Source organism: Chelon labrosus (assembly GCF_963514085.1).
Source record: "Chelon labrosus genome assembly, chromosome: 24".
Taxonomy (NCBI): domain Eukaryota; kingdom Metazoa; phylum Chordata; class Actinopteri; order Mugiliformes; family Mugilidae; genus Chelon; species Chelon labrosus.
This window is the reverse complement of record NC_140357.1, coordinates 12221206-12242707: the sequence shown is the minus strand read 5'-3', so window position 1 is coordinate 12242707 and position 21502 is coordinate 12221206. Positions and strand designations below refer to the sequence as shown.

The following is a 21502-nucleotide window of genomic DNA, read 5'->3' as shown; positions in this document are numbered from 1 at the left end:
AGTGTCACACACCCTCAGAGTTATCCAATATTGGTCCTTCGAGCCGGATTTCTTCACTCGTGACGGCGAAATGGGTGCGAGACAGCGACACTCGGAGCGAGACAGCGACAGCTTCCAGGTCACCTACAAAGCTACCAGGTTAGCCTGCCACGCTCCCTCATTCCTCACGGTGCCTGCGCCAGAGACCGAAGTGAAAGCGTCGGCGCACAGCAGCTGCAGTCACTCAGCTTACAGACCGAGTCTGTTCGTATAGCGGACCAGCCGCACGGAGCGCACGCTATCGCCGATCGTCCCTCATCGCCGGGAGCGGCCGAAAAGGTGAGCGAGTGGAACATGGCGATGCACGGTAGAGACTTACCCAGACAGCTAACAGGCCATATGAGCCCACCATCAGCGGTTCCCTCAGACCACAGCTATCTAAGCAGCCAGGGTTCTCCTGTTCTACAGTCATCAGCAAACTTCAATCTGGGCACTATATCACTATATCAACCGCCCTGGTCAGGCTCTCAAGTAGTGAACAGCACTCCTCTGCTACAGCCATCCAACCTTCAGCTTGAATCAGCCAGACTGCTTCAACATGAGCCACAGCTGTCTATGCTGCCATATACCACCTCTGCAGTATTGAAACTTCAAGCAGCAAGGACTCCTACACCAGGCGGTAGACCGGAGAATTACACACTGACTCAGTCTTTGCCATCAACTGTGACATCAGCATGGGCACCGTCTTCCCCTACTACGCTGGATATGGCCATGCTGCAGCCCACTCTTCAAGCATCACAAGCAGTGAGTTATGCAGGCCCACAGATACCAGCTACATGTGGCTACCAGTCTAACCAGCCCTCTACGCTGATGGTTAACAATGTACATGGCAGAATGCCACCAGCTGCACAGCATCAATACCTGCCAATGCAGAAAACACCAGTAAATCCAGTACCAGTGCATCAACACATTCCCCTCATGTCTGCACAACCAGTATATCAACCACCCCAGATAGCAACAGCTCCATATCTTGCACCGCAGTTACCTGTTACAGCTGCCACTCAGCCAGTTATCAATCCACCACCATACAGCCCTGCTATTCCCCTGGGGACAGTCTATCAGCCTCCATCGACTATCTCTACCCAGCCAATATACCAGTCACCATCACCGCAGCCGAACCAACATCTGCAGCTGTATCAGCCTCCGTCTGCCCCCTTAACTCAGCCAACTTATCAACTGGTGCCTGCTCCACCCGGTTTCACCCTGCAACAGCCCGCACCAGCTCTACAGGTTCAGTGCAGCCCCCAGTCCCAGTGTACACCACTGCAGGTACCATACGCCGTCCAGTCCCCCAGACAGCCAGTTCCAGTACCTGAACTGCCTAAGTTGGTACATGACAGTGAGAGGGAGTTCGCTGACCTAAAAATGGCCCTGGACCATCTGCTCAATCCACACACTGAACTCTCTGAACATTACAAATACCGTGTGCTCATAGAACATTTGGTCCTGGACGAAGCCAAGCTAATAGCTCAGTCATGCAGACATTATGTACAACCCTACACCGCTGCCATGCAAGCTTTGCAGAGACAGTACGGGCAGCCGCATCAGTTGGCACAAAGTGAGATTGCAGCCATGCTGAACTCTCCTGACCTCAAACCAGGAGACCCCAAAGCCTTCCAGAGCTTTGCCCTCAACGTTGATCTGCTAGTGGGAATGCTAACTTCATTGGAAGGGCCAAATGGGATGGAAGTGATGTCTACTGGCCATGTTGATCGGCTACTTAGCAAACTCCCTAGGCACATGAGGGACAACTTTGTGGAGCGTCTGCAGGTTCAAGGGCGCCTCAACACCAGCAGCTTAAACCCATATAACCTTAAAGACTTCGCAGATTGGCTCAAGGTGAAGGCAGAGGCTCAGAGACTGTCCGCAAAAATGGCACAGCGCCATCGAGCTGAAGGAGCACAGCTTGCCAAGAGAGACAGACCCGTCCCTACTTCCCGACCTCGGACTCAACCTGTCTCTGTGTACCATGGCACTGACCAGCCCAGATCACCAGAGATTCCTCGACCAGCAGCCAAGCAGCAAAGGTTTAAAAGGATGTGTCTCTTCTGTAAGAGTACAGAGCACTATTTGTCACAGTGTCCAGACATTATTAAATGCTCAACACAGGAAATGGAGAAGTGGATAGTAGATGGCAAGCGCTGTCGCAACTGCGGACGCACTAACCACGACCAAGAGAACTGCACCTTAAAGAAACCATGCAGTGAATGTCAAGAGGTTCACCTAAGAGTTCTGCATGACGTCGCCAGACCAGGCCCTCGTGTCTACCTCATCACACCCAAAGACTGCACCTCAGCTGCTAACTCTATCCAAGGAGGGAAAGTATATCTCAAGGTGGTGCCAATCATCATCAGTCATGGGACCAAATCACTACAGACATATGCAATCTTCGATGATGGGGCTGAACGCACCATAATACTGCCAGCTGCAGCTCGAGATCTGGGGCTCAGAGGCAGAGCAGAGTCTCTCACCCTCCGGACTGTTCGTCAGGATGTTGTTCACCTCGCTGGAGCTTCAGTCAACTTTCATGTAGCCTCTCCAGCAACACCGTCAGAACGGCATTTGGTTGAGAGAGCCTACACAGCGGGTCGACTTACCCTGACAGAGCAATCCTACCCAATAGCAGCGCTCCAGAGACGATACCGCCACCTGAGAGGGTTACAACTGCAGAGCTTCAGTAAGGTGCAACCACTGCTGCTTATTGGTGCAGATTATACTCACCTGATCACTGCCACAGAACCTGTCAGGTTTGGTCCAAAGGGAGGACCAGTAGCCATCCATACAGCACTTGGCTGGACACTCCAGGGACCAGATGGTTCACAACCCCATGCTGCCTCATGCTACCACACCGCCTTCAAGCCAGCACCAGATGACATCTACCAACATGTCGAACGCCTCTGGCAGCTTGATGTGCTTCCATTCCGTAGTGAGTGGCTAGCAGTGCGGTCCCGCCTGGACCAGGAGGCGGTGGACGTCTTGGAAGCACGCACCAAGAGAGTGAAGGTCGGTGACACCCTTCGCTATGCCACACCTCTGCTCCGGGTGAAGGCTGCGCCACCGCTAAAAGCAGATGTCGAAGCAGTTATGCCAAAGCTACGCAGCACAGAGAGACGGCTACTGAAAGACCCCGTCAAAGCTAAAGTATATGAAGCAGAGATCCAGAAGCTCATTGATGGTGGGTGCGTAACCAAGCTCCAGAAGGAAGAGGTAAAGAGCTCCAGCGAGTCATGGTTCATACCTCATCACCTCGTCCATCATAATGGGAAACATCGCCTGGTTTTCGACTGCTCTTTCAATCATGGTGGTCTCTCTCTCAACGAGCAGCTGCTCCCAGGTCCAACCCTCGGACCATCTCTCATTGGGGTCCTCCTGCGGTTCCGCCAGTACGCTGTCGCCATCAGTGGAGACATCCGAGCCATGTTCCACCAGGTTCAGCTTCTACCCGAGGACCGACCGCTGCTGAGGTTTGTTTGGAGAAACCTGCAAAGAGAGAAACAGCCTGATGTCTACCAGTGGCAAGTCTTGCCATTTGGTACCACAAGCAGCCCATGTTGTGCAACATTTGCACTGCAAAAACATGTCAAAGAAAGTGTTCCAGGGAATGAAGATGTCCTGCAGTCCATCGAACAGTCTTCCTATGTGGACAATTGTCTTCAGAGCCTGTCAACGACCGAGTCGGCCAAGCTTCTCGTGAACAAGATGCGACAGTGTCTGGCCTCAGGAGGATTCGAGATTCGACAGTGGGCAAGTAACTTCTCATCTGTTGTCTCTCATCTGCCTTCCAGTGCCAGATCTGAAAGCACGGAGCTGTGGCTAGCTGAGAAGAACAACGATACCCAGGAGCCAGCTCTCGGCCTGCGATGGCATTGTCCAACTGATCAGCTCGGTTACAAGCCGAAGCCTCCAGAGACTGAGACCCCTACTATGAGATATATTTATAAGGTGCTCGCCCGCCAGTATGATCCACTTGGAATCATTATCCCGTACACCACACGGGCCAAGATCCTTGTCCAGAGACTGTGGGCAAAGAAGAGGAGCTGGGATGACTCGAACCTCCCTCCTGACATTCTCCAGGCCTGGTCCAGCTGGGAGAGAGAACTCCCCGAGCTGGCCAACATCTCCATCCCTCGAACCTATGCACCATTGGAACTCGCAACTGATACCACAGAGTACACTCTCCATGTCTTCTGTGACTCCTCTGAGCAAGCATATGGTTCAGTGGCGTACCTCACCACAACGAGTGATGACTCGGTCCATGTCTCATTCGTCATGGCTCGGTCTAGGGTGGCCCCGAAACGCCAGCAGTCAATGCCACGGTTAGAGCTCTGTGCAGCGCTGACAGGAGCCCAGTTGTCCTCCCTCATTCACAAAGAGCTCACCTTGTGTATTACCCAGACTTTCTTGTGGACTGATTCCACAACAGTTCTTACCTGGCTGACATCCCAATCGTGTAGGTTCAAGGTCTTCGTGGGAACCCGGGTTTCTGAGATCCAGGAATTGACTGCCTCACACACCTGGAGGTATGTGGATACAGCTAATAATCCAGCCGACGATCTCACACGTGGCAAGACCTTGGCTGAGTTAACTGCACCAAGTCGTTGGATCCGAGGACCAGCATTCATCCGACGTCCACCGGATGAATGGCCATCATGTCCTAGCACCACGGAGCCAGAGGACAGTCGTGAGTTAAAACAGACCGTTTTCTGTGCTTTCACACAGACAAGCTCACCACTCAAGATACCAGATATCGCCCAGTTCAGCAGCTGGAGAGAGCTGGTCAAGGCCACTCAGCAGTCTCTTCATGGGGCGGCGGCCGACCCTGCTTTGCCTCTGTGTGACCTTCGAGATGCAGAAGTCCACCTGCTGAAGACCAGCCAAGCAGACTGCTTCTCTGAGGAAATCAGATGCCTCAGAGCCGGCAAGCCGGTGCCCCCTAGCAGTAAGCTGAGTACCCTCGCTCCGGAATTAGACCCTGCAATGGGCCTAATACGGGTTGGGGGACGCCTGCGCCGCATTGACAGCTCTCGGCCCACTGACGTTCACCCAATACTGTTGGATCCACACCATGCAGTTACCAAACTCCTCATTAAAGACACAGATGCCCAACTACACCACCCTGGGCCTGACAGGGTGTTTGCGGAGATGAGGCGTCAGTACTGGGTCCTGCGGGGAAGGCAGGCTATTAAGAAGTATCAGAGAGCTTGTGCTGGTTGTATGAAGTGGAGAGGGAAGCCAGTGGTGCCAAGGATGGCAGATCTGCCCTCGGCCCGTCTGCGGTTGCTTAAGCATCCATTCTTCTCGACAGGTGTGGACTGCTTCGGGCCGTACATGGTCAAGGCTGGGAGGCGAAGTGAAAAACGCTGGGGGATTATTTTTAAATGTCTCACAACGCGGTGTATCCATCTGGATCTGCTCACCAGCCTCGACGCAGATGCTTTCCTCCTAGCATTGAGACGGTTCATCGCAAGGAGAGGCACCCCGTTTGAAGTCCTCTCTGACCAGGGGACTAACTTCAGAGGGGCGGATAAGGAGCTGAAGGAGGCCTTTGCAGCGATGGAGTCACAGCTGCAGGACAGGCTTGCAGAAAAACAGATTAAGTTCTGTTTTAACCCACCAGCATCTCCCCACTTTGGTGGCGTGTGGGAGCGTGAAATTCAATCAGTCAAGAAATCCCTGCAAGTGGTTGTAGGTGCACAAGTGCTCCAAGAAGAGGTCTTGCTCACACTCCTCATCGAAGTGGAAGGCATTCTCAATGCCAAGCCTTTGGGATATGTATCTTCTGATGTGGCCGATCCAGACCCGGTGACGCCTAGCATGTTGTTGATGGGGCGGCAGGATGCCTCTCTCCCGCAAGTCACCTATGCTCCTGACACCCTCACCAGGAAGCGGTGGCGTCATTGCCAGATGATGGCGGACCACTTCTGGAGACAATTCATCAGGAGCTACCTACCCACTCTTCAAACCCGCCAGAGGTGGCGTCAGCACACAGATCATCTCCCCCTGGACACAATCGTGATGATTGTTGATCCTCAGCTTCCACGTGCTCATTGGCCAATTGGGAAGGTGGTCAAGCTGAATGCAAGTGATGATGGATGCATCAGAACAGCTGTGGTCAGAGTTGGCACGAAGACTTACTTGAGACCGGTGGCTCGGCTGGTCCAGAAGACGATCCTAGTTAAAGGACTCTTGTTGTGGGAATTTATGTTTGTTTCGAAATAGCCATGCTATTTCGGGGGCGGCTGTTATAAATTCCCTTTGAGAGTATGCAAATGCAACATTAATGATATGTTAATTTGTTAAATATAGTTTAAGTTATGTACCTGAACATTTTAATCAGGCATCTTCAGTTAGCCCGTTCTATATTGGGTCAGGCGTTTAGGAGGGCAGCTATGTTTACGTTTGGAGGGGGTCCTTGTCGAGTCAGTATTGATAGCATACAATGTGTGTACTTACCTGGCCGCAAAAAGTTTTATATAAAGAATTGAAACCATCATCGGTGTCCTTATTCTCTGACCGGAATCTGCTCACAGGTAAAGAGTTCCCAGCACCGTAGTGTCACACACCCTCAGAGTTATCCAATAACATTGTTTTTCTTAGTGGAGAAATAGGTGTAGAAGGCACAGAGTTTGGGGCAGAGACTTTGTTTCCCACCCTCACCACCTGTAGTCTGTCTAAGAAATCCAAAATTCAGTTACATGTGGGTGTTGATACTCCCAGATCTGCCAGCTTCATTGGTCGGATAGTACTGAAGGCTGAGCTATAATCCAGGAAGAGCATGCGGACATACTTTCCGTGTCCAGATGTGCCAGTGTGGAGTGAAGCGCCAGGGCCACCGCACCATCCACTGATCTGTTAGGGGAGTAAGCAAACTGTAGAGGGTCCACTGAAGAGTCATCTTTTCATCGCGACTGATGTCAGTGCCACTGGCCTCAACTCATTCAGTGTAGATGCATTTGAATGTTTAGCGACCATCACTATAACAGAAGACTTGAAGGATAGTGGAACTGTCTCCTGTGTGAGGGAGCAGTTGAAGATGTCTGTGTGCACCCCTGTCAGCTGTTCAACACAGGCCTTCAGGACTCTAGTGACACTCCATCACACTGCAGAACATTATAATGTCACAGTGAAGTTGGGCTTTTGGTGATGAAATGTTGTTACATGATTACTTTTTCCAAACTGACATTTGTGTGAAATTTTGTCCATATTTTATCAAATATCCTCGGAGTGGGGCGGCACAGTGGCGAGGTGTGGAGTTTACATGTTCTCCCTGTGTCTGCGTGGGTTCTCTCCGGGTACTCCGGCTTCCTCCCACCGTCCAAAGACATGCTGGTTAGGTTGATTGGTGATTCTAGATTGGCCGTAGGTGTGTGTGTGAGTGTGAACGGTTGTCTGTCTCTATGTTAGCCCTGCGATGGACTGGCGACCTGTCCAGGGTGTACCCCCGCCTCTCGCCCGATGACAGCTGGGATAGGCTCCAGCAGACCCCCGTGACCCTTAACAGGACTAAACGGGTATAGAAGATGAATGAATGATGAATCCTCGGAGTGTTCCTGAGCTATGGTGTTCACAAGAATTGACCAGGAAACCCAGCATCACTAACAGCTCTCAAAAAGTTCATGTTGCTAACAGCTTACCTCTTTACAGCAGAAGGATGTTCTCTGTTAAAATCAATAAAGCGTTCGGCTGACCAGTCACTTTTGAAGGACACACAACTGGGTTCAGGTCCTGGTCTACCATAGATCCCGTTAGACAGAGAAGAAAATCCATTTTTTACTTTGGCCTTTGCAATGTCAATTCATTTTTCTGTTAAAAATATTTGGTCATCTTTTCCTTTGATACCACCAGATTCCCTTTTAGACAAAATACTTAAGATGCCCCTTTGGCTTGGGGAGGTTGTTGGTAGGTTGTACTCTATACTCAACATGGATAATTTGAAACCATTAACAACATTAAAACATCAGTGGGAGGAAGAACTGGACACAGAGATATCAGATGAGCTATGGCAGGCCGTTCTCAATAACATACATTCATCTTCTATCTGCCTACGACATACCATTATCCAGTTTAAAGTTACTCATCGTTTACATTGGTCAAAAGCAAAGTTGGCTAGAATTGCACCAGATATTGACCCAGAGTGTGATCGGTGTAATACAGAGCCAGGCACTCTGTCACATATGTTCTGGAGCTGTCCTAAACTGTCTGAGTTTTGGGAGTTGATTTTTGCTTTTCTTTCTAGAGCATTGCATACTCATATTGACCCATCACCGATCATTGCCATTTTTGGAGTAGTACCACAAGAACTTGGCATAGGCAAACGGGATAAAACAGTGATAGCATTTGTAACTCTCTTGGCCAGACGCATTATTTTATTAAAATGGAAGGATAAGTCTCCACCTGTATTTAAACACTGGATTAACGATGTTATGCACTATTTAACACTTGAGCAAATTCGTTATAATTTGCAGGGTAATAACACTAAATTCAGTAATATCTGGCAACCTGTTCTTACATTGATTGAACAAATGGACTCTAATGACATTGTATGATGTGATTGTTGTTTTCCTCCCCCCTTTTTGTTATCTACATAATATGCCAATATGTATGTTGTGACTTGATGCATCTCCTTCCGTATGCTGTGATTTTGATGCATCCCTCCCCCTTTTTTTTTTTTTTTTTTTTTTTTTTTCTTTATACTAGTGGTGCGATGTGGGTGGGTGGGTTCTGGGTTGTTATGTGTTTGTTATTTGTTGTATGTTAAAATACAATAAAAAGACTTTGATCAAAAAAAAAAAAAATATTTGGTCAAATTTTTACACTGAGCTTTACAGTAAATGACTGATTTTACTGAGTGAATGGAGCAGACAACCCAGCATCACTAACAACTCTCAAAAAGTTCATGTTGTTTACCACAGCTTACCTCTTTACAGCAGAAGGATGTTCTCTGTTAAAATCAATAAAGCGTTCGGCTGACCAGTCACTCTTGAAGGACACACAGCTGGGTTCATGTTCAATACAGTCTGCAGTCCTGATAGAAGAACAGTATTGATGAAATTTATGGAATACACAGCTCTCAAAAAGTTCATGTTGCTAACAGCTTACCTCTTTACAGTAGAAGGATGGTCTCTCTTAAAATCAATAAAGCGTTCAGCTGACCAGTCACTTTTGAAGGACACACAACTGGGTTCAGGTCCTGGTCTACCATAGATCCCGTTAGACAGAGAAGAAAATCCATTTTTTACTTTGGCCTTTGCAATGTCAATTCATTTTTCTGTTAAAAATATTTGGTCAAATTTTTACACTGAGCTTTACAGTAAATGACTGATTTTACTGAGTGAATGGAGCAGACAACCCAGCATCACTAACAACTCTCAAAAAGTTCATGTTGTTTACCACAGCTTACCTCTTTACAGCAGAAGGATGTTCTCTGTTAAAATCAATAAAGCGTTCGGCTGACCAGTCACTCTTGAAGGACACACAGCTGGGTTCATGTTCAAGACAGTCTGCAGTCCTGATAGAAGAACAGCACTGATGAAATTTATGGAATACACAGCTCTCAAAAAGTTCATGTTGCGGGGGGACTTCCGGGTCACGAATGGAGCAGACGTACTGTGCCTAAGCTCCCGCAACATTTCATTACAAACTTAATATTTAATTCAAACTTTTCACTTGCAACACGGCATTTGTCGTATCTTTCCACCTAAGTCACTTCTACCACCACCCAGAGACTAAATGGCATCGAAGTCAGCCAAGAAGCACGGAAAAAAGGACAACGAGTTACCGGCTGCTAGCATGGCTGCTCTGACCAAGCTACTAGCAGAGCACAAAACAGCCCTCTCCGCCGAGTTTAGGACGGCCTTAACATCCCTCGAGGCTAAACTAGATGGGGTCCAAACAGCCATCTCCGACCACGGACAAAGATTGACTTCCCTGGGAGACAACGCGAACCAAGTCAGCGACCGATTAGAGGACATGGAGGCTAAATACACTGCTCTGGAGGTTAGCTTCACCAAGCTAAAAGCTAAGACTATTGATCTCGAATCCCGCAGCCGACGCAACAACATACGGATAGCGGGAGTGCCTGAGTCTGCTGAAGGCACACAACCTACTACTTTCTTCTCAAATCTCCTGCTCGAAATCCTCGGGGATGAGGTTCTGAGTTCGCCCCCTGAGCTGGACCGGGCCCACAGAGCCCTGACTGCTAAGCTGCCCGGGGATAAACCAAGGCTGGTAATTGCACGGATCCACAACTACAGAGTTAAGGAAAAGATCATTCAAGAAGCTCGCAAAAGGAGGGGAAGACTGTTCTACCAGGGGAACCCAGTGGCGATCTTCGAGGACTACTGCCCTGAAATCATGGAGCAGCGAACAGCTTATCGAGAGGTGATGTCCGCACTCTACCAGCGTGGACTCAAACCATCGCTGCTGTACCCAGCGAAACTTTGAATTACAACCAAAGAAGGTGGGAGGAAACACTTCGCTTCGGTGAAGGACACTGAGGACTTTCTGGTGTCACTCCGTTTAAGTTAACGAAATGTACGGTAAACATATGATGCACATTTAAACATTCTCTGTTCAACTTCCATGCCTTAGCCACGGGCTATGGTGGCTCGCCAACTAATAGTAGCGCAGTTGCGCAACTTACTGGACATGAAGCCGGGTGCCTTCAATATTACTGTCACCATGCTAGGTTCCATGTCTTTATTTGTATTTCCTTATAGGGATGAACGTCTTTTTTGTTCTTTTGATTTTTGACACGTTGATGGGAATGCCTGTCTTGGCAGCTATGTTATTAGCCTTTCTGTATGCTACTGTGCAATAGTGTTGCGTCAGTCGCGAATGATTCGTTCGTTTGAACGAATCTTTTGAGTGAACGTACTGAATGAAATCAGTTCATGAACTGATTCGTTCCTTTCTCAGTTCAGTTGAGCTCTGCAGCGAGCGTGCTGGCCGGGAGTGGAACTGCCGGGGGGCCAGTTCCACTCTAACAATCAGACATTTGGTCACAAACACAGGCTGGAAAAATGCACGCACATAATGTTCGGTCTTCGTATGTATTATTGCACCAGACGGAGCACCATATTTGCATTAGACCTACAGGGGAATACATAATATAAAACAGTGTATATAATACCCTTACATTAATACACGTCTATAAGCTCTGACTGCCAGGCGGATTTAAATATCTGAAGTTTTTAAAAGTAACAGAATTTCTGCTGTAGCTGTAGCTGTGATGTGTTTTTTTTTTTTTGGGGGGGGGGGGGCAGTGTTCTACCTCAAGCTTTTAGGAAACTTTTTTTTTTTTCTTTTCTATGTACATTTTTGTGGGATAACAGTTTTCTGATACCATTCGAAACTGCAATAGTCCAACCTTGGAGGGCATTTCTGTTGCAGTTATGATATCTGCAATGTATCACTGTTTTGTGTGTTTCCATTGTGAAATAATAATAAATAAATAAATAAAATAAAAAAGATTTGAAACTAAAAAGTTCATGTTGCTAATAGCTTACCTCTTTACAGCAGAAGGATGTTCTCTGTTAAAATCAATAAAGCGTTCGGCTGACCAGTCACTCTTGAAGGACACACAGCTGGGTTCATGTTCAAGACAGTCTGCAGTCCTGATAGAAGAACAGCATTGATGAAATTTATGGAATACACTTTTTCATGTCTCCTGAGAGATTCAAAGATAATTTAACATTAACATGATACTAACTAGAGTCACTGCCTCATGGTTGTCTACCTCAAGGAGTCACAGTTTACACACACAGCATAGGACCTACATCTTTGTCTGTTCTTAAAATATATTTAGTGAGAACTGCAGAACATTATCATGTCACAATGAAGTTGACCTTTTGGAGAAGAAATGTTGTCACTTAATTCGTTAATTCTTAATTGACATTTGTATGAAATTTTCATCAAGTGAACATTTTATCCAAATCTCAATAAATTTTCACAAAGTGTTCCTGAGCTATGGTGTTCACATGAATGGAGCAGACAACCCAGCATCAAAACAGTCATGTTGTTTACCACAGCTTACCTCTTTACAGCAGAAGGATGGTCTCTCTTAAAATCAATAAAGCGTTCAGCTGACCAGTCACTTTTGAAGGACACACAACTGGGTTCAGGTCCTGGTCTACCATAGATCCCGTTAGACAGAGAGAAAAATCCATTTTTTACTTTGGCCTTTGCAATGTCAATTAATTTTTCTGTTAAAAATATTTGGTCAAATTTTTACACTGAGCTTTACAGTAAATTACTGATTTTTCTGAGTGCAGGATTCTTGCACCATTTTAATAGTCAAATGTAATGCTTTTTAAGACCTCAACAAATATAATTTAAGACCCAAAAATGTCATGACAATTTCTGTGGTAGAAAATACTCCATTTATTTTAATACTGCAAAAAGACTTTTTCATTAGGGACCTCTTTGTCCATATAAGGGGACAGAATAATAAGACTTCCAACTCTAAAAGCAGTCTCCATTGTAAATGAACTCAATAATTAAAGTCCTCAAAACAGCTTGTCCCGAGCCAAAAGGTTGAAAAATCATGTACTAACTAAAAACAACACTAATGTTTTCACAAGACATGTTTTGTAAGATCCCAAATTCTCCGCAAGATCAAAAACATCCATCCAAACCCCTGACAACTTAATTGTGATAATCTCAATTATTCTATTGATATTATTTGTTATTTTAATGATTTCTTGCTTGCGCACACACACACACACACACACACACTAGATACAAAATCATTCTCTCTGTGTGTGTCTGTGTCCTATACATGTAATGGTAAATTTTATTATTATTATTATTATTTTCTATAGGTTTACTAACTGATAAATTCATGCATTCTATGCTAAAATACAACATCTAATCTCTATTTATTTACAACATAGATTGATTCTGCATCTCTATTTACAGCTCATTAGTTGTTACGTGAACATTTACTGTTGCGATGGCTACAAGAGAGCCTACGCTAGATTTGGCCAACAACAAAAATATCCCATAAAATCACAAATTGGCACCCTCCACAGCCCAGACCAAATGGCACCCATAAACGACCCCCTATCCCCAACCCCCCACAACATCTCCATCAGCAACATCTCCACCCCCGAGAACATCTCTGGACTGTCACCAGCAACACACCTCCTCCCACTACACTCTGCTGGGGTGATTCATTCACCCCAACCCCCACCTAACACAGGGTCTCTTCACACCACCCCCCAAACTTCTCCATAACCACAGACCAGGTGAGGAGGGAGCTAAGGAGGATCAAACCAAGGAAGGCTACTGGCCCTGATGGCATCAGCTCCAGACTCCTCAAGGACTGTGCAGATCAACTCTGTGGGATTTTTCTGCACATCTTCAACTTGAGCATCAGTCTGGAGAGAGTTCCGCTCCTGTGGAAAACATCCTGCGTGGTTCCAGTTCCAAAGACTGCGCGTCCCAGTGGCCCAGGCCAGTAGTCTTGACTTCTCATCTGATGAAGACCATGGAGAGGATCATCCTGGGCCACCTCCGTCATCTGGTGAACGACAACATGGACCCGCTGCAGTTTGCCTATCGTCCAGGCATAGGTGTGGAAGATGCTGTCATCTACCTGCTTCACAGATGTTTTTCCCACCTAGACAACACCGGTAGCACTGTGAGAGTCATGTTCTTCGACTTCTCCAGTGCTTTCAACACCATCCAAGCATCAGTGCTCAGGGGGAAGCTGGAGGGAGCTGGAGTTAACAGTAGCCTGGCTGCATGGACCATCGACTACCTCTCCAACAGGCCGCAGTATGTGAGGCTTCGCGACTGTGTGTCTGATGTGGTAGTCTGCAGCATGGGGGCGCCGCAGGGTACTGTGCTCTCTCCCTTCCTCTTCACCCTGTAAACATCGGACTTCAGACACAACACGGACAGCTGCCACCTCCAGAAATTCTCTGATGATACAGCCATTGTCGGGCGTGTATCTCAGGGAAACGATCTGGAGTACCTGGAGGTCATCACCCACTTTGTGGACTGGTGTGCTCTGAACCATCTGCACATCAGCGCCAGCAAGACAAAGGACGTGGTGATCGACTTCAGTAGGAAACCACATCCAACTGCACCAGTGAACATTCAGGGCTTGGACATTGAGGTCGTGGAGGATTACAAGTACCTGGGTGTTCACCTTAACAATAAACTGGACTGGACACACAACACAAACGCCCTGTACAAGAAGGGCCAAAGTCGTCTCCACCTGCTTAGACGACTGAGGTCCTTTGGAGTGTGCAGGACACTGCTCAGGACTTTTTATGACTCTGTGGTGGCTTCTGCCATCTTGTATGCAGTTGTCTGCTGGAGCAGTGGGAGCTCAGAGAGGGACAGGAAGAGACTCAACAAGCTGGTCAGACGGGCCGGCTCTGTCCTGGACTGCTCTCTGGACTCCATCGTGGAGGTGGGTGAGAGGAGGATGTTAGCCAAGCTGACATCAATCATGGACAACCCCTCTCACTCACTGCATCAGACTGTTTCAGACCTAAGCAGCTCCTTCACCAGCAGGCTGCTGCATCCACGATGCAAGAAGGAACGCTACCGCAGGTGCTTCATTCCAACTGCCATCAGGCTGTACAACACCAGCCTGAGTCAACAGTAACTGTATTTTTCTTTTTGCACAAACTAAGCTTCTTTGCACTGCCTGTTTTTGCACAAACCACTACCTCACCAACTCAAAATGTCTTTCTCAAAGCACATTAAAGAAATTATTTATTTGTAAAGTTTATCCCACCATTCTCCAAACTGTACATACAGAATGTCTTATATTTTCTAGTTATTTCTCCTCCCTATATTTTCTCAGAGTATGGTCATTTTTTGTATGTTTTTTGATATATATTTTTTAAATTTTTGTATTTGTGTTTTTTGTGCTTTTTTGATAACCTTTTCCCTGTTCAAAGTCGTCACTGTCTTTCTGCATATATATTTTTTTGCCAAATTCTGTGCTACTGGAACAAGGAAATTTCCCACACGTGGGATTAAATAAAAGTCTTATGTCTTATGTCTTATTAAGACAAAATCAACTACAACTACCAACAGTTCCACTCCTTAAACTCTGAGCTAATGTGTTGTTACCTGCCAGGTTGTCATAGTGACCATAGACTGTCACCTGAATAGAACAACATGTCCTCAGCTCTGGACTGACCCATGAACTCTGACCCATAGTAACAGGAGATGACATGGTGTGTGCCCGTCTCATCATCAGTAGTCCAGAACCACAAATCAAGGTCTATTTGTTTGCTTTCGTACGGCTTCTCACTAACGCTGCCCGATAGCTCCTTCTTGATGAATGAAGCGATGCCATATTTGGCGAAAAATGCCGTGCAGGGATTAGCCTGGCCCCGCTATGGCTAGCTGCTGCTGTGTACCGCTGCTGCTTTCCTCCTTTCATATGCTACTCAATGGCTTTGGTCCCCATAGTCCCTAACGAAAAAATATTTTTGCACAATTTGCACATTTCCTCGTTCTTCTTTTCAGCAGGCGCCAACCACCTCCTAAATAAATCCATTTGTCGTTAAATTTGTACTTCCCCATTCGCCCATTTAACCGCTCACCATGACAACCGCGTAATGGTGACACGCAGCCCGGCATCAGCGTTTGTCTGACGTACGGTAAAACGGCTATTAATCGCGGAGTCTCTCATTTACTACACGGTAAGTTAGTGAAACAAATACACGCTATTAGATGTTTTACAGTGGGCCACTGTGCTTTCCCATCGCCAACAAACACTCCTTCTGGAAATTTAATACCTACAGCAAATTTACGGTAAATTTAAGACAATTTAAGACCTTAATTACCCTGATTAAGACATTTAAGACATTTTAAGACTGTTTAAGGACCCTGTGAGTGACTTTCAGATGTGACAGCATAAAATTAGATAAAAATAAACAAAAGAGTTTAATAAAAATGTCTTTGGATAAATAATAGTTTCAACAGGAATCAGTAACATACACCGATCAGCCACAACATTAAAACCACTGACAGGAGATGTAAATAACATTGACCATCTTGTGACAATTCAATGTTCTGCTGGGAAACTTTTGGACCTGACCACGTGAATGTTACTTAGACATGTAGGACCCACCTAGACAAGATCAGCTTACCTTTCTGCAGCTGGGGGTTGGTCCATTGTAGAATCAGTGAAGTGATCACCTGACCAGTTTAGGGACTCCCTCCCCTCACTCTGGTCCATGCTGATGAATTCACATCCTCACCAGCTCAAATTCACTTCCTACATTCATGTGCAGAGGAAGGACAAATCACTCATCTGCACCTGAACTGAAATCATTTCTGCTGTTAAATAATGTATCATCTGAGCCTCCAGAGTCAGTTGAAGCTGTCATCAGCTACTGTACGTCTACCATCAGTCCACTAGATGAAGTCATGGAGCTGCAGTGAAGAACAGACAGAAAACACCTGATTGATGCAAGTGGCAACCTCCTGAGTTCTTTGAGTGGCCGTTTGAGGCTGACTACTAAAGGAAGCAAATGCCCAACTTTACAGCAATATTAAACACGTTGACAGCCTGCCGTACAAAAATGGTTTTGGTCTCAACAGCTTATATCACTATTCATGACAAACTCATCTATTTATTTTTATTAAAGTTTAAAGTTCAGCATAATTAGGGGCATGGAATGTGATGGATGAATTACTTTTATTACCAATGATTCTGTTCATTAGCTTTTCGATTAATAGGTTTTTCCTATTGATAAATGTCATTTTTTTTAGCTGCTTGTTTTCCAGCAGCTAAAAGTACAAAGACGCAACAAACACTCCAACTAGACTAGAGCCAGCAAATAATAGGTATTTACTGTATGCTTAACAAAGGTGTGAAACGTCTTGGGAAAAGATGTTAAGACTATCACTGTATTAGCTGTGTAGCTGATAATAGGTGTCTCATTCCAAACAGGATTTTTCCGGTTTACAGTATAGATTCCTTTACTCCCCTGTCAGACCAAAAGTAAAATGACAGATGAACAAAAGACAGATCAGATCAGGCTGAAAGAGGAATAAATGAAGCCAGACCCGTCACGCAGGTTTTAGTTGTGCACCACTAGTATGTTCTTAAATAATAAATAAAACTCTTCACCTGTCACTTCGGACTTCAGAAGCCTTGGATGAAACGTCTTCAAGAAAAAAAAAGAAAAAACTCCAAATATCCAGTTAGTAACTGGCAGTTACATTGTTTTAGATAACTTTATCTAAAGACTGTTTCAATTTATAACCTCAAAGAAAATAGTACAAAGTTGATTAAAGACAACATCTTTCTGATCAGCTGACTCTACAGCTGCCTTTATTCACTTACACAAAATGGCGGACACGTTTAATCGTCTCCTCCACTCAAACTTTAGTGAACTATCAAGCGGCAGATTTCTGCTTTTTCTGAGCTGTTACAGCTGATGTTAACGAAGAAAGTATTAAATAAAAATAATTAAATAAACAAAACTGCTTCAATTACCTTCAGATGGAAATCACACGGAGAAAAAGATCTGCGTCAGAACATGCATAAAAACGAAAGTAAACTGAAACAAGGAAACGCAGAGAGGTGGAGTTTCTCTGCGTCTACGTCAGAAACATCGCCCTTGTTCTACACAGTCTGCCGTTTATTTTATTTTATTTTATTTTATTTTATTACTGTATCTTTAATAATTATCCTGAATACATATTTTTTTTTTAAAAATATTGTAGTCTGACCCTGAACTGAAAACCTGTTGAGCTCCATCATAGCACGTATGACGTAACTACTTTTTACTATTTGGCACTTAATGGCAGGGCCGGTTTTTGCTATGGGCAATGTGGGCGACCGCCCAGGGCGCACTCTATGTGAGGGCGCACGAGCGCCCTAAAAAAAAAAAAAAAAAAAAAAAAACACTCGTCAGTTTTCTAGACTACCGCTCATTTCCATGTCAAGTTAGTGTAGTGGGCGCTGGGGCGCCCTCATTGTCACGTCAACTTGCTCCTGAGAGTCATACAGGTGTGTGTGTCAGAAGAGGCAAAGGGGAGAGGTGCGGGGGATCAACTTGCGACAGCAGAGGTTGGCAAGGAGGAGGGGGCAGTGGCGGATCTAGAAAAATATTTATGGGGTGGCGAGAGGGGGGCAGGAATTTGACTGAATCTGATTTTAATATTTAATTGGTCGGGTTTACGTGACTCGGAACTTTTGTAATGAGCGTAAACAAACATATAACGTATAGCTTAGCCACCATGATAGCAAATAACAGCAAATTTGCACGTTTACAAGTTCATGTGACAGAAGAAGTATCCAAAAGGAGGCCAAACTCCATAACGCTAACAAACGTTACGTGACGAAAAAAATCTCCCCGCTTCGCCAGCGCTGTATGGCCGTACCGTCCCGGTGCAGCAACACATTTCAAACCGGACTTCCAGGTCTCATTTGTAGTTTAATTTCGGCGTACTGCTAGTAGTCATATTTGATTATTTAATAAAGAACTACACAGAACACACGGAACTAACTGTGAATGCCACCGACGCACTGGACGAAATGCGAAAGAAGCGGTAAACGGACGGACCAGAGAAGGTCCAGTGATATCGGGTGATACGCGACGTGAGACAAATGTTTCTCTCTTTGGGTGAAACCATTTCAAAATTCCGGAGGGGGGGCGTATTTTAAAGAGTAAATAATGATAGACAGAAGGAGATGAGGGCTGAATTTCTATGGATAGATAATTTATTAAAAAAATGTGTTTTAATAAATAAAATATATTTAAATAGGGTGGCAACTGGGGTGGCAAGATGTATTTTTACAGGGGCAGCTGCCCCTGTATGCCCCCCCGTAGAACCGCCACTGGGAGGGGGCCGAGGGATAAACTGATCCCAGGCCACACAACACAAACTGCTTCACATAAATTGTATTTCATTCCTAAAATTAACATAGACCCATGTAATTAATTGGGTTATGTGGAAAAATGACCAAAAAAAAAATAAAAAAAAATAAAAATCTGTGCAGTCATCTACGTGACTCACGTAACTCCGGTTGATTGACGGGCGAACGGACGGTGTTGGCAAAAAGTAATGCAAAAGTTAATGATGTCGAGTCTTCTTCTTCATCATGGATCAAAGTAAAAGACCAAAGAAGCATCAGGTGCCCAGTTCAGAAAAACAAGAAAAGAAGAAGAGGAGAAACGGGCAAAAGATAAAGGTATGCAGATTTCTGAGTGACGTGAGTGACAGTACTATAGCTATTTATTAGCCTCTTGCTAATATGTTGCTATTATAAGACGACTGTATTTGGTTTTCAGTTTTGCTGAACTAGCAACTATTAGAATTGAGGCAATTGCACTTCACACCAGTTGTTAATGTTAATGCCAGTTGTAAACAGGGTGAAAAACCCAGGTTGAAAAATCTGCTACAGTCTGAGCACTGAATTCAGATTATTTAGTTAATTATCTGCGGTTTCTCTATGTACAAAACTGGTGTGTTATCATAACTGGAACTATTCAGATGGTATTAGGATGATGCAAATCAAAACTTGTATGTAAAATACGAAATAGTTGTATTAGTGCAGGAACCTTTTGTACTTTCTTCAGGGATTTTTCAAGCATGGTTATTAGATCAAGGGATGGTTTGCCCAGGGCGTAAATCTAGCCAGGACCGGCTCTGCTTAATGGTCAAAAGTATGGAGAAGGACACAAGTATTGTTTTGCAGCGATGAAAATACGAGATAAACAGTAATTGTTGGATAAAAGAAACAGGTTTTTAAGCTAAGCTAACCTCCATCGGGAATAAAATCAACCTGCTGACACTGAAATCCAACAGAGTATGTCATGTGTTTAACTCGTATATCATGTATAAATATGATGAAGCGACTTTACACCGAATTAGCTTCCTTTTTTACTGGCTCTGGTTGTTGCTACATAACATTCTAGAGTACAGTACAGTATATATGTAAACTGCCATAATAAAGCAGACTTTGTGTTTGTGAAAATTAATACTTATGCCATTTTCAAAACGTTTGGCAGCAGCTGTAACATTATCTCACATATTCACATAGTTCACATATAAAGTGTCATTATCAGACTGATGAACATCAGAGCTAAAATACTGAAGTCAATGTGTCTCCATGTGAATATCAGTATTACTGGATGTGGATAGGTGTAGTTCCTAACTGTGACCACTGGAGGGCAGTGATAGTCTGACATCTAACATCAATGTTTACACTGAAGACATGACTGTACACAGTACTGCATATAAGTTACTTTATGTTGTTGCAGGTGGTGAGGACGCCATCTCTCTCTCTTCAATCTTTGCTCTGGGTGAGAAAAATCACCATCTGACCTGGAATTAAACTCACAACCCCTTAGTCCCTTAGCTCCCTTACACCTACAATGTCAACATAATGAATGACAGACACAGATAAAGATTCTTTTTAAAGATTCAGACAGATGTTTAAGTGTTTGACTGAACCAACGACCTCAAAAAGTCAGCATGATGTTTTATTAGGAACACCTGCCCAATCTGATTCAACAGGACAGAGCTGCCATCATGAAGGTCTCAGTCTCAGTTTCTGTTTACGTCAGGAGCTTTGTGTTATTAAGGTGATGGCTGCTGGTGATGTACTGGTCTGCATTAAGTATCTGCATGATAAACTGAGGAAATGTACAGTAAGAGAAGGTTGAGGAAGCTCAGAGGCATGGCTCATGCTCAGTTTTCATCTGGGAAATCTGCACTCATCTGAAAAGAAAACAAAGACAACAAGTTAGAAGTTGAAGAGGAGTGTTTCTCTTCTTGTTCCTTCACTGTAGAGTTTGTTTCACATTTACCTTCCTTAAATCTCTGAAATGTTGTCAGGTTCTGGGGGCGTCATGTTTGCTGCTGCTGGTGTTCATGGAAACATTGGGCCTCATTCACCAATATCTTCTTAAGAATCTTCTTAGATTCTCTCTTAAGCTGTTCGTAAGAAGATTCTTAAGAAAACTCTACGTCGCATTCATCAACGTGTTCTTAAGCCGCAGAATTGTTCGCAGCTGTGTTCTTAAATTGATGAATGCCATTTCCTCGTAAGTTGAGAGCGCGTGCCAGGTGAGTCTAATTAACATAGGATTAGCATATGTAACCGCCCACCAATGCCCATAAAAGGGACTGCAGGGCCGTGAGTTGACACAGATGTCGAACAGAGGAAACTACAATAAAAATGCCTAAAGTAAAACGTAAGTCAATTGGAGCGCAGCAGGCAAAGCGAAAAAAAAAACTTTAGTAATTCAGAGGTGGAGGTACTGCTGCAGGAAATAATCCGCAGGAAAAAAATTATATTCAGTAGTCTCAGTACAGGTTACACCAACACACACAAAAAGGAAGCATGGGAGGCAGTCACACACGCAGTAGAAGCGGTATCTGGAGAAGGACGGACAATAGAGGAAGTTAAAAAAAAAAAATGGTTTGACCTAAAATCCGAAACCAAGAAAAATATAGCAAAATTTCGACGGGA

General features: G+C 45.0%; 1 protein-coding gene across 10 annotated transcripts in view; it reads right to left on the bottom strand.

Annotated features, from left to right (window-relative positions):
* LOC311509477 (uncharacterized protein) overlaps positions 1–17580 on the bottom strand; it is a 107613-nt gene extending 90033 nt beyond the window's left edge. For 7 of the 10 annotated variants that reach the window (XR_014699839.1, XM_084574707.1, XM_084574714.1 and 4 more), the window contains exons 1-8: positions 17147–17500; positions 16161–16446; positions 12074–12169; positions 11547–11654; positions 9440–9547; positions 9139–9234; positions 8957–9064; positions 7674–7769 (exon numbers count right to left, since the gene is read on the bottom strand). Coding sequence is in view for 9 of the 10 variants with exons in the window: in XM_084574707.1 (XP_084430833.1) it covers positions 7674–7769; positions 8957–9064; positions 9139–9234; positions 9440–9547; positions 11547–11654; positions 12074–12169; positions 16161–16249 (701 nt within the window). In the remaining variant the exon portion in view is untranslated. The other 3 variants (XM_084574709.1, XM_084574711.1, XM_084574710.1) reach the window with 3 other exon arrangements.
* Positions 17581–21502: the final 3922 nt, after the last annotated feature.